The sequence below is a fragment of the Triturus cristatus genome, chromosome 4_2 (assembly GCF_964204655.1).
Source record: "Triturus cristatus chromosome 4_2, aTriCri1.1, whole genome shotgun sequence".
NCBI lineage: Eukaryota > Metazoa > Chordata > Amphibia > Caudata > Salamandridae > Triturus > Triturus cristatus.
The window spans coordinates 132,010,932-132,023,347 of NC_140586.1; the positions used below are offsets into that span (position 1 = coordinate 132,010,932).

The 12,416-nt window shown below is 43.3% G+C and overlaps 1 protein-coding gene across 1 annotated transcript in view; it reads left to right on the forward strand.

Moving 5' to 3' along the window:
- METTL1 (methyltransferase 1, tRNA methylguanosine) overlaps window positions 1-12,416 on the forward strand; it is an 82,871-nt gene that overhangs the window by 21,262 nt on the left and 49,193 nt on the right. Inside the window, exon 3 of the mRNA XM_085600048.1 lies at window positions 1,550-1,734. Within this exon, the coding sequence (XP_085456174.1) occupies window positions 1,550-1,734 (185 nt within the window). The remainder of the gene's footprint in view (window positions 1-1,549; window positions 1,735-12,416) is intronic.

Genomic DNA, 12,416 nt, shown 5'->3' on the forward strand with positions numbered 1-12,416 from the left:
ACTTACCAGAATTTGAACTCGTAACTAGCAGATCAATGCGCAGGGGCGCCTCCTCCACAAAGAGGGAAGAGCTTCGCCCCACTTCTTTTCAGAAGTGTAATTAAAGCAAAAATAAAATTATGATAACTCGATTTTATCATTTTATTTGTTCCTGCTGCAACAGCTTTGCAGGCGGGGCTGCTCTGCTGACAAAAAAAACAAGCATTGGCATAGCCAATAGGTATCGCCTTTGGGACCTTATAAGTATTTAGTTATGCAGCGTAATAATATCCTTGGTGCAACAACATCAACTGTTGCATGGCTAAACACTTATATGGTCCCAAAGGCGAGACCTATTGGCTATGCCAATGCTTGTTTTTATTGTTTTGCCATGATGCAAAACATTGCCAAAAAACACTGTCAAAGGTTTGAAAGGCGAGACAAACTGAGTTTGGATACCCTCTCCTTTGGATAGGACAAGCTATTTCCAAGGTACTTGTTTTATGTTCTGTACCTATTCCAAGCAGACTGCCTGCTAGGTGAGCACTCCTAAAGAATTATTTGTTTCTTAATTGCTATTACTCTACCTCCTTTGTGTAATTCATTGATCCATAAATTCTCACACTGACATATTTGATTATTTTCTTTTTTACAAAGGTATCGCTTATGCTATTTCTCCGCTGTACGTGTTATCACTTGGTCTTATTTAACAAAAAAGTAGAAGTGGAAAAGTGAATCAGACAAAAATAAATAGCTAAAGCAGTTCTGTTATTATTGTTTACTTCTGGAAAACGTTTACTCGAGCTAGAGACATTTATTTGAGCTTTATGTAGGAGGTGGCATTTGCGGTAGGTGACTGTTTTATGATGCCCGTTTTGCTGCCACAGAAATGCACGATTCCATTGGGGGGGCGGGGGACTGGATGTATTATAACCAAGACTACCCGTTTTCCGTTTTTATTGATTTTTACAGATAAATACAGATTGGAAGCAATGTGATTTCTGTCTGTATTTATTTAAAAGCGGAAAAATACAAAAAAAATGTTTCTTGTGAGTGACTCTCCATGCTGTGCTTCATGAATTCTAGCCCGACCGCTGAGCAGATAGAAAGCATGGGAAGTTGAAAAAAACAGGATGAGATTTCCTTAAATACAGGCATTAGTTAACATATATTTGTATATAATGCAATGTTAACATGTGGTGTAATACTTTGTTATATTTGACTGCTTAATTTGCCAAAACTCGACAGGCATCGAAGTATGAGTGTAAGGTATCCGTTAAATAAGTGTGGAACTGTACCATTTCACAACTCTGTTTATCCTCAAAACACAAAATATGTATGGATAAATACAGACGGAACTGTTTTAAAAAAAAATACGGTAAAAGTGGGTGCCCTAATTATAAACATCAACTAGTGGTTAGCACAGCTTTACTGACGTTAGTTGGTGAGGATTCCACATTCAGGCGTAAGCTTAATTGTACAATTTGTACCATAGTTTCAACCTAAACAACAAATAGTTCAGTGGAGCACTCAGTTCTCTTAAGGTTTCTCCTGTTCGTTTTTTCCCCAGTCGAATTATCTTCTCTGTTTCCAAACACTGTAATGCTTGGCTTGGAAATTCGTGTGAAAGTGTCAGACTACGTGAGAGACCGGATCCAGTCACTGAGGGCCTCTCATCCTGGGCAGTACCAGAACATCGCTTGTATCCGCAGCAACGCCATGAAGTACCTGCCCAACTTCTTCAGGAAGGGCCAGGTAGGGGGCCTGACTTTACTCTGCAGTGAAACTCAAACTTGAGTTGGGAAAAGTGAAATGTACCCAAAAAGGCATAATTCTGCACCCCTTAATGCAGTAATACTAGTATAAGTACACCTTGCTACTGAAAATAAGCATAGTCCTATGAAATACGCTGTTTGAGAGTAGTGTCATATATTTATGACTAGGCTGCTATGGCTATATATTGTACATGTTTCTACCATATTACTGCCTAACTAATTTCAGTAATCTCTATGTCCTATATTCACAAGGCATATTTCATGTGATGTAACCGCTTGTGCTCTGGTTCTGGTTTATTAAAGTTGGTTATAACTGCCATGCATGAGGAAACTGCTTGACATAACACTTTTATGGAGATCTGAAGAGAGTAATATTCTACTTATGGCCATTGTTGAAGAACGGGACAGGCATAATGATCCACTCGAGACGTCTCTAGTAGGTCGAGGCCCCTCCCCACAGTTCTCAATGGTGATAAATATTACACTCAGCACATCTGCATATATACCATATATGATGCAAGTGTGATTTTGAGCTTCTGTAAGTTACTTTCTAGATGCCTGTGCGCTGGTGCATAGTTATATAGCATGCTTTAGTATAACCTGGTGCTGAGGCCTATACTGGTAATTTAAAGCCCTACCCTTGCTGCCTGGCCCTTAAACAAGAAGGAGGGATTTAATGACATTATAGCCTGAGCCGGAAGGGCTATAATGCTAATAAAAGATTCTGCCCCCTAATGATAGAATGTTTTTAAACTAAACAGAGAAAACCAGAAACATAAATGATGGAATGTTGGAGCTAAATACCGATACCAGAAATGTTTGGGCCTCTAATTCTCTAGTGTTTTCAGCAGGGCTCTCAGCATTCCAGTTCAATAAAATAGCTTCAGAGCCCATTGCAGATGGATATAGCGCTCATTAAAGGTCTTCTCCAGTGTCACTTTCTCTCCTTAATAGTAACTGACATGTGGACAGCAAGAGCGCTGGAAAAAGGAAGGTGAAGGCCTCCACAATTCCTGCCTCTCTCTCGAATTTGCAACACTGCTGCGCTCCTGTAGTTTGGCACATCGGACGGAGAGAAGGGCTGTTGAGACTTACCCCACTCCCTTATCATGTTTCTGCAGTGGAAGGAAATGCCTCTTTTTGTATGTTCACCCCCACATTTTTAGGTCAAGCCTGGGCAGTGCATGCGCTGTTCTACAAGGCATGCTGAATTGAGGCATGGCATAGCAGCTCCGCCCATTTCCCGCCCATCTTTTCAATTGGCTTGTTACTGTTCCTTTCGAAATCATTGCTTTTCATTCGTGAATAGGCTTAGTAGTCCCTCCTTGGGACCGCCTTGTCTGCATTTGTAACCTCCCATAACGACTGCACTTTTTACTGTTGTTACACGGTCTGCTTTATCTAGTCGGTGAGCACAATTTTCTTTAATGATCTTCCCTATTCCACCCATGATGTCGCAGCACGCCGCCACCTTTTATATTGTTACTAGTAATGGATTTTTTAAAATTTCCAGCGTGCGCTGCTTTAACTATAGTGGCCACGCTTATTTCATTATTTAATTTACAACACGGTCCACTTTCACTTTAGCGGCCACGCTTATTTATTTAATTTACAGTGCGGTCCGCTTTCACTTTAGCGGGCGCGCTTATTTATTTACTTAATTTACAGCGTGACCGCTTTCACTTTAGCAGCCATGCTACAAAAGCTTTCTTTCTCTTATTATTTTTACACTTTGTGTAGAAGCGCCTCATACGCGCTTTCACTTTAATGTTGGCTGCGCCCCTTTCTTTAGACGCTACTCAAAGTCACCTGAATACGGCACGCAGCATCTAAAGAAAGGGCCGCGGCCACCATTAAAGTGGTCTCACATTTGTGAGAGTTTGAGCTATTATCATTAGAAGTGACAAAGTCTTTTAAATATGTGTTGCTTTGAAAAACACATAAGTAAAAGACATTATCATTTACAATGCCAATAGCTTAAAATCTCGTAATTGCGAGACCTGTTGCATTGAAAATGCTTGTTAGACTGATGCTGCTGGTTTTTCGACTCACAGTTCACTGAGGCCTTCTAACCAGATCTCAGTGCCATATACAAAAGATATGTTGATTTAGTTGCATCCAAGTACTGGCTTACTTATAAGTCCCTAGTATATGATAACCAGGGTACCCTGGGCATGTAAGGCAGAATGTTCACATAGGGCTGCTACACTGTTTATGTCACCCTGTATGTGACAAGGACAAAATGGACCCTAGCCTGCCCCTGCAAACTGAAAGGGCAGTGTTTACACTGCGAGTTCGACTTTGCCATTACAACTACTGGCAAAGCCCCCACTTCCCTCAATAGTATACGTAAGTCTCCCCTAAGAAAGGCCTAAAGAGCTCTATGGCAGTGAGCTATATATTATTAAGTAGGAGATATGTTTTCCGTATGTCTTAACAACAACACTTCTAAATTGTTGTTTAGCTGTGGAAAGGTCAGCTGCCCCATTGGCTGACACAGAATTACTGACTGGCTAACTCTGAATAGAACTACCTAAGTGGGTCAAGTAAGGTATCAATTTAACTAAACCCAACCTGGTGCCCAAGTTGAATTTAACGTCACTATTAAAGCGCTTTTTAGAAAGTTGCCACTCTGCTCTTCAGCTAGTTCAGCGACCTCACAAAAGTCCTGGCACACAGATAGCTTTCTGCCAGCCTGGGGAAACGTGTGAATGACTCTTTGGCCCAGGAACAAAGGCAGTTGCTGCAGAGCAAGGTGTGACCTCCTTTCGCAGGAGGGCCACTTTGGAGTTAGCCCAAAAGGCGAGCTTCAAAGGGGGAGCTGCTTTTGAAGGGGTGACTGCAACAACACCTCTTAGCAGGATGCCTTTTGTTCCTGCAGATAATTGGGAGGCAGAGAGGGAAAACTGATCTCCAAACCAGTTTTCCCGTGGGCGTGTAGTCCTCTGGTAGCCACACCAGTAGGGTGGACTACCGTGCTCCTGGCAACCACGGAAGGGTTGTGCCATTTTGAAAGGGGCAAGAATGGGGCACTCTGGGATGGCTAGATGCAGCACATTGCAGGAAACATGTCACTTGGTAGGAGGGGACCCAGCAGCCCTTTAGCTAGTGACCGCATGGTCCCTTGGGGCTCTTTCAAGGATAAATCTGGCACCCTGCCCCTCAGATCACACTGGAATCAGAGAAAGGACCGAAGAAAGACTGACCTGCTATTCTTGAAAGCACACAGAGAGGCTGCACTGTCGGAAGAACTACACCTTCTCCACTGTGGGCTAGAGAAGTTTAGACTGTGCTGCTGCTCCTGGCTTGGGAAAAAGTTGATTCCTGGCCCCCACCTACAGCAGTGACTCCAAGGATCATTTGGCTGATCCCCCCTGGAACCTGCTCCAGGGACACAGGAGCTGAAGAAGCCCAAATCAACAAGTTGGTAGCCACCGCAGACGTTTTGCCGCTGCTAGTCGCCAGGCACACAAAAGGACAAATCCGAGATAGCCAAAAGTTGCACCTGTGTTTGCCGGACCCGGGAGTGCTATCAAAGACAAGATTTCTCATACTAAAGGGACATTAGCCTCCATCTAAGGATTTCGTCCCAACAGAGGTTGCAAGGAGACCCGTAGCACAACATTGACTGGCCTGCTACTCCAATGTAAAGGACTTTGAGGGACCCTAATCTCTGTGACCAAAGTCACCCCTCATCAACCGTGGACCGAGGGACCACCACAAAGACACCCCTGTTGACCGCACCACAACCGAAGGATCCTTGCGTCTTTTGCCTCCATCCTCCACATCCGGACTACTCCATTGATGTCTATGGCAGTCATCTTGTAAAGTTTAGAACTTGCTTTTAAAAATGCTCTGGTGGCCAGTTAACTGACCAATGTACCCTCTCTGCCCCATAGACGTTTTCCCAGACAGATTTTGTCACCCAACCTGGGCCGAAATAATCGCACAAACTCTTTCAAACTTTTGAAAAGTTTACAAACCTTTTGTTGACCAATGCTTGTTTGTGGTTGCATTTAAAAGTGATAAAAACTTCAAAAATGTATATCTCCGGAAAACTTTAGATGGATTTTGAGGATCAAGGTCTCTAAAAATTCATTAAAAATAGGCTCTATTGTTGTGTTGTGTCTCTTTATTGGTGTGTGACTTATTTCGTTGTTTGATGCTTTTAAATGATTTAAACTAAGTTCCTTTGCCAATCCTTTCTGCTCACAGCCACAGCTACCCAGAGTTGCGCTAAAGTTAAATAAATGAGACTGACCGGACCCAAGACAGTATTTGCGAGTGTACTCCATGATAAGGCTTCACTGCCATATCATATTGTACACCCAAAACCTCATGTGCAGATCTATCCAAATAGGAGACCACATGAGAAGGGTTGGAGAGACTGTGGTATTTTCCCTCAATTATCTTCTTTGCCCCTCTCATTTACCAGCACAACTCCTTATTACCTGAGGAGGGTGGTGGTGGCGGGAATAACAGCTACAGATTAATTGGCAACAGTGGGTTTTATACCAGTGTTTACAACTTGGCGCCAACACATTGTCTTTATCATAGTTCTCAACATTTCAATGTTCTAATTTGACAGAGCCTGGACACATATTTGAAAGGGTGGAATAATTTGAAAAGGCTGGTTGAGAATGTTTCTTTTGGAGCACATAGTACATTTTTATTTTGAGCGTAAACTGTGTGAGCACAAGGCGGGGTGCAGTTGTGTGTACTAGAGAGCTCGACTGAGAACTAACTTGAATAGACAGTTTAGGATGTTCACCTTTTGGGTCGATATTAAAAACTATATAAAAATTAGTCTTCCTCTAATTTGCATGCTCTTTCCCGATGAGGGGTTAGGATCTCCTTTAGGCACTGACTTCTGTGAAGGTCCTCCATAGCGCTAAAATGTCTTGAGGTATTCAAAAACTTAGAAGTCTTTTTTTCATTTCATTTTCTTTCACATTGGCAAGCATTCCCTTAAAAGGACCGATCAAATTCAGTTTGGTTGTGGCGCGAAATGACTTGCATCTTTCCCAGTGCTTAATTTGAGCCAGTGTTTTCCGGTGCTCTGCACCGGCGCATAATTATCAACATTGGCGCTTGTGACAGTCTGCCACTAGGTGGAGCTGTCTGGCTGATTTAGAGAAGACCACAACACAAGTCAATTATTAATTCAATGCACATTTAAAATGACTATTACTTACCTCCCTAGCCTTTCTTATAGCTTTAGGTGCCTGGAATAGTCTTAATTGTCACACTTGTAGGAGTGTGATGCTTAGTAGTTGTGTTGTTACTATCATTGATGGCGCTGGCAGGGGCAATGTGTGGTGCAAGCTACAATGGCCTTCTGACAAGAGCCCTGGCACAAATTATTTTTTTTACAAGTTAAGCACTGATCTCTCGTAGCAAGCATTTCCCACACTATTTCAGGCAGATGTGACTGAAATGAATAAAAAAAAATAAAACTCGTAGAAATGTCTACATAGAAGGCATTTATTAGAGGACACGGTTTTCAGGTGGATTTATTATTATTGCATTAACATGCGCCATGGGGTAACGGTGTGAGCGGCATTCTCTGCATGAATTCATTCTGGACTCCTTGTACTGAAAAATAGTTTAATTTTTAATTGTTTATTTGTAAAAAAAATGTTTGTCGAAGGTGCATCTTTCTCGCAAATGATTAAGGAAATGAAAGTAGGTAACAGATGTATTTTACTGCATGCTCTCAGATTTGCTGGGCTGGTCCTTGGGGCCCCTAGCCCAGTCTCTGTGGGCGAATGTGAGGTAGGTTTTGATTAAAATGGCCGTACACGCCACATTGGATGGGCATGGTGGGGTGGGGAAGAAGTGCTTTTAGGATTGGGTGCGGTTTGGGATGACATACATATTTCTTTTCTCTGCTTTGTGGTGCAGCGTGCAATGCTTAATCACCTTGGTGCTTTCCTATGTAATGGCTTTGGAGCTCAAATCTTGAGTGCCCAGCTCATTTTATGGATTATGTCCTTTGGGTAAGCGTTGACAGAAAGTAGTGACAGCTGGAGCTTGGTGGACTGGGGAGAGGTGTGGCGGATGCAGTGACTTCCTTTGGGTTTTGGTGAGTAGATCCCCAGCACCACAGTCTATAATTCTGATAGTCTGAAAGCCTCGTGAGGGTGGTCTGTTTTGGGATGGGGGATATGGGGGATATGTTTACAGATTGATGATGTTGGTATGTTCTTAGTAGGGCATGGACCTTCAGGAACCCCCCTGCCTCACTCTGCCTAGAGCTGCATTAGATATAACATCTAACTAAACCTGGCCGACTTTAGGCTGAGGCACACTCATTCTCAGCATTCAGAGCAAAAGGGGGCGAAAAAATCAACTTAAACCCACATAGAATAGCATCATGGAAAACATGCCTCGAAATAACACGCAAATTGAGGGACCATCATTGCAGTATTTTTACCTTCAAAGACTAGGAACATTACAATGTTAGATTTAAAGTGCTGTTTTGAATCTTTTCTAATGATATGAACTGTATACAAACGAGTGTAACAACCCCTAAAACCTCACAGGGCCACCAACGACTTTCAAACTGTGGCTAAAAGCTTGAGGGGGAGGGCGGGAAAGTGGAACAAGGAAAACTTGTATGCAAGTCGGTGGATTGCAATGTTTTCGGTGCACCTGAAGGGCCCGTTTCATGTGACTGAACCATGTGTTACTTCCTGTTTTAACTCTTGCTCACAACCAACGCAGAGAAATTATTGAAGTGAGGTTTTAGGGTAGGATTTGTGTGTTTGAACATAGTTAATTATTGTGTTTTTTAGAAGGCTGCATGCCACCTTTTTGATACGTTAGCGCACTGTATGGGTGGTTTATTGACCGTGCATTGAAGGATGGTGAGGGTTGTCGTAGAGCCCGGGCTAGCTGTCCTGGTCTGATATTATTCATCGCTATGCCCTGTGGGAAGCAGCCCAGTTAAAGGCAACCCTGATCAGCTACATTTGCATGGCCTGCATGAATCACAAATGCTTGTGTTCTGTCTGCTCTGTTTGGGTTTAATGCCTGCCATGATCTAGAGCCCTGAACTCCCAAGGGCTGGACTCGCATCTTTGATCTGAGTGAAGACTTTCTGGGTACTTTGTTGTACAAAGGTTTGAAATCAGGAGTGAAGCTCTCTAGGTATCTTCGGCTATTGACTAAATCAACCTTGAGGACCATGCAGAGTTGTAGCACCGCCTAGACGCCAGTCAAGCCCCATAGAGCCTCAAAGGATGTGCTTTCTCCTCTTCAGTTACAGCCTACAACTTGAAATCCTGCATTCTGGAAATGTTTTGTCTGGAGTCCACGCTGCACAGTTGTGCAGAAAGACATGACATTTGACTACCAGCCATACATGGAGATAATGTCCCACACTATTGCAGATGGGGGCTCCGACCTAAAATAATGACTTCTGTCACATGGCTAGCCGCCTGAAGACCCTGCTTGCCTAGAAGCCTAAAACGCTGGGATTCATCTGTCCATTTAGTTATAGGAAGAGTAGCACTGTGCAGGCCCTGAACTTTTTTGTGGTGCGGTTTCCAGGAAGTGTAGCATTCTGTTTCGAGTTAACTTCAGTTTCTCAGCATTTAATCAAAATGCGTCAAATGCGTCCTTTTAAAACTCACAATTTCAAAAGGGACTTCCTGCCATTGTTCTGGGGAGTTCCAGCTGCTTAGCTAGAAATAAAGGATTTTGATGCTAAGCTAATAAAATGATTTTTATGTGAAACACATGCCCTCTTGCTTTAATTAGACTACAGTGTCCTGCAGGCTTCCCAAAGTGTGCTTTTTTTTTTTTAAGGAGGGTTTTATATGTTTGGGTACCAAGGAACTCCATTTGCCCTCCAGGAAAAGGGAATCAAGCAGACTTCGATTAAATATTTAAAAGATTACACATAATAAGGTTTTCAGTATGAGAGAATGGACTGCACTTATGGGTACCATTAACCATGTGTCGAGCATGTTTGCATGCCTTGAAGCAGCCCTGCAGTGTGGGGGTCTGAGATGGCTGCCAGCTATTCCTGTAAACGAGCAGCCATACTTGAGAGACCAGATGACTACCGACAGACCTTGAATGCCCCTGTAAAAGTGTGGGGAATGGCAAGAGGTTGGCAAAGTCTCAGACGGTGAATGCATAGTTGAGCTGAAATCAAAGAACAATTGGGTTTTTGTTGTATAGCTCACATAGTAGACTAAGTGGCTTCTAGGCACCTAGCTGCATTTTGTATGTCTGTATTTGATAGTGGTGAAGAGTACTGGAATATGTCTGTTGTAGAATAAGTTTATTGCGCTGCCAGCAGTGTGAATCAAACCTCCTCAGGAAGGGGGGGTGTGGAGACAGGATGCCATGCACATTCAACCATTGTCTTCTAGTCCCACAAGTGGCACCCCTGCTCCAAGCGTCCCTGATCGAAATATTTTAAGGTGGGTCCAGTCACTTTTTCGACTTGGTCCCTAAGGGCAGGAGAAAAACTCAAGCACAGTCACATTTTTATTCAGAGTGCTTTGTACATGCTTTGAGGATTTCTGTAGTTTTGGAGCATCCAAAGTTTGCTTGTAGTGATCTGACCACATGCAGTCACACTCACTCTTTCACACTCTCTCAGAGCATTAGGGTTGTGCTATTTACTACCAACTCCCCATGCCAGGTTCGAGACCAGTAATCTGAGGTAGGAAAACTCGATAAGTTGCCAGAAGAGGCTAATTAGACCCTGCTTTGAGAGATCGAGATGACCGATTGTCCAAGAGGGCCTGGAAGTTTTCTTTCACAAGAAGACACTACTCTGAAAAATAGGGCTCAGAAGGAGCCTAGGAGACCACCAGCGCTACCACTGTGACGCTGGTAAAGACCTGCACCATTGTTACAGAAGTAAAGTCTGAAAGTTCCTGGTGTGTCCAAGGGCTTCAATTCCTGAAAGGGAAGGGTGCTGTGGTCCTGCCGGGAAGGTGTTCTGATGTTAGCTTCTAGCCCAGGTCTTCAAATTGTGGGACGCGCCCTACTGGTGGTCCATGGCTGTAGTCCCAGGAGGTGCAAATGTCTCAGCCAGTACTTGTAAATGAAAATGGGATAGAAGTAGGACCTTCTTTATTTGGTATGTTTCCAAACTGTCCTAATCAGCATGCGATGGTTAAAGTGCAAGAAAAAAATATGTAAACTGTGACCCGCTGTGTCATGGTGGCGGGGTCACTGAGTTTTGTGCCCGGGTCAAAAATGTGCATAAAAAGAAAAAAATATTCTGTAGCAGTTTTGTTGTTTTTAGGTTTCACCTGCACAGCGCTTGTAAAATCTCTTGTAAAATAAAAACTAAAACTTTAAATGGGCCCAGACCCTGCTCATTACTTACCTGTACTTACCCTTGGTTGGCTCCCACGGCACTCTCATTTACGTACTTCCTATTGGTCAGTGGCTCCTCGTGGCCTTCGGCTTCCTCCTCGGCTTTGGAGTCTTTGTTGTCCATGCAGTGGAGCTCCTGCCTTTTTTTTGTATGCATGTATGTAGAAGGCGCAAGCCGAAACGAGTAGGTCATTCTCTTTGTATGCACCCCTGCACTTTGCTGTTGTTGGCTTCGTAACAATGAGGCTTGCTGAAATAATTTAATAAAGCCCTTTGTTGCCAGGACCTGTTTTGTGCCGTCCTTCTGTATCGCCCTGGGATTGTGTGGAAGTTTTGAGAAAAGAGCAGTTACGGGAAGCTTGTGGTGAGAGATATATATATATATTTTTTTTTTCTTTTTACCGGCATGCACTCTTAGCAAGTGCATGTGTCTGCAGCCACCAACTCATCCCCCTCTCACCCCACCCTCATGTTGCTTGCCTATCCTATCCTGCCCTACCCTTCCCCTCCCGACTGCCCCGGCCCCATGACCCTCCCAACCACCACAAAAAAAAACAATAATAAAGTTGGCTTTGTTAATGTTTTTAGACAGTGCTCACAGAAATTGCAGTGTGTGTCACAACTGTTCATGCTCCAAACAAAAACTATTTGTGATGGTGACTGTATGATTACTCAATTGATAATGAACCCTAGGCAGCGAAAAACAGGCTACCTGACTCTGCCTTTAGACTATATTATGACACCAAGGAACAAACAAACCAGCCCGTGAGAATATATCATTGTCATTCTTTAAAGGAACCAGCAGTTTCTTTTGTATTGGAGAGGAACACAATATTTTCAAATTACCTACAAGTCTCTATTTTTCTGATTTCTTTACATGGTGTAATTACCTATCAGATGTATTTTAAAACACCATTCTGCTTTTAGAAAAAAGTATTTCCTGTGTTAGGCTGTAAGTATATTCCAGTGTGTGAGTTTGTTTTGGCAATTAACTTATTAACAAGAACAAATTGCGCTCTCCACAGAGGTGTGTGTATTCTCGAGAGTGTCACCCTTTCCATCATGGCCTCTATGTTGAAGTAGGCTCAGATCCTTCTTTTTTAGGTCGAGCCTAGAACAGCGCATGCGCTGTTGCTCGAATTTTTGTAAGGGGATTTTCAAAGTGCTGCAGCCGCTGGCCTAAAGCCTGCGTGCATGTGCGCGTGAACGCGCGCAGCCGCCATATGTCTCCATCACGGGTACTGTACTTCATGAAGGCGCTTTTGCTATAATCGGGCCCCGGCGCTTTACTTTTAGTGTTAAAAATAAAGCGCCGGT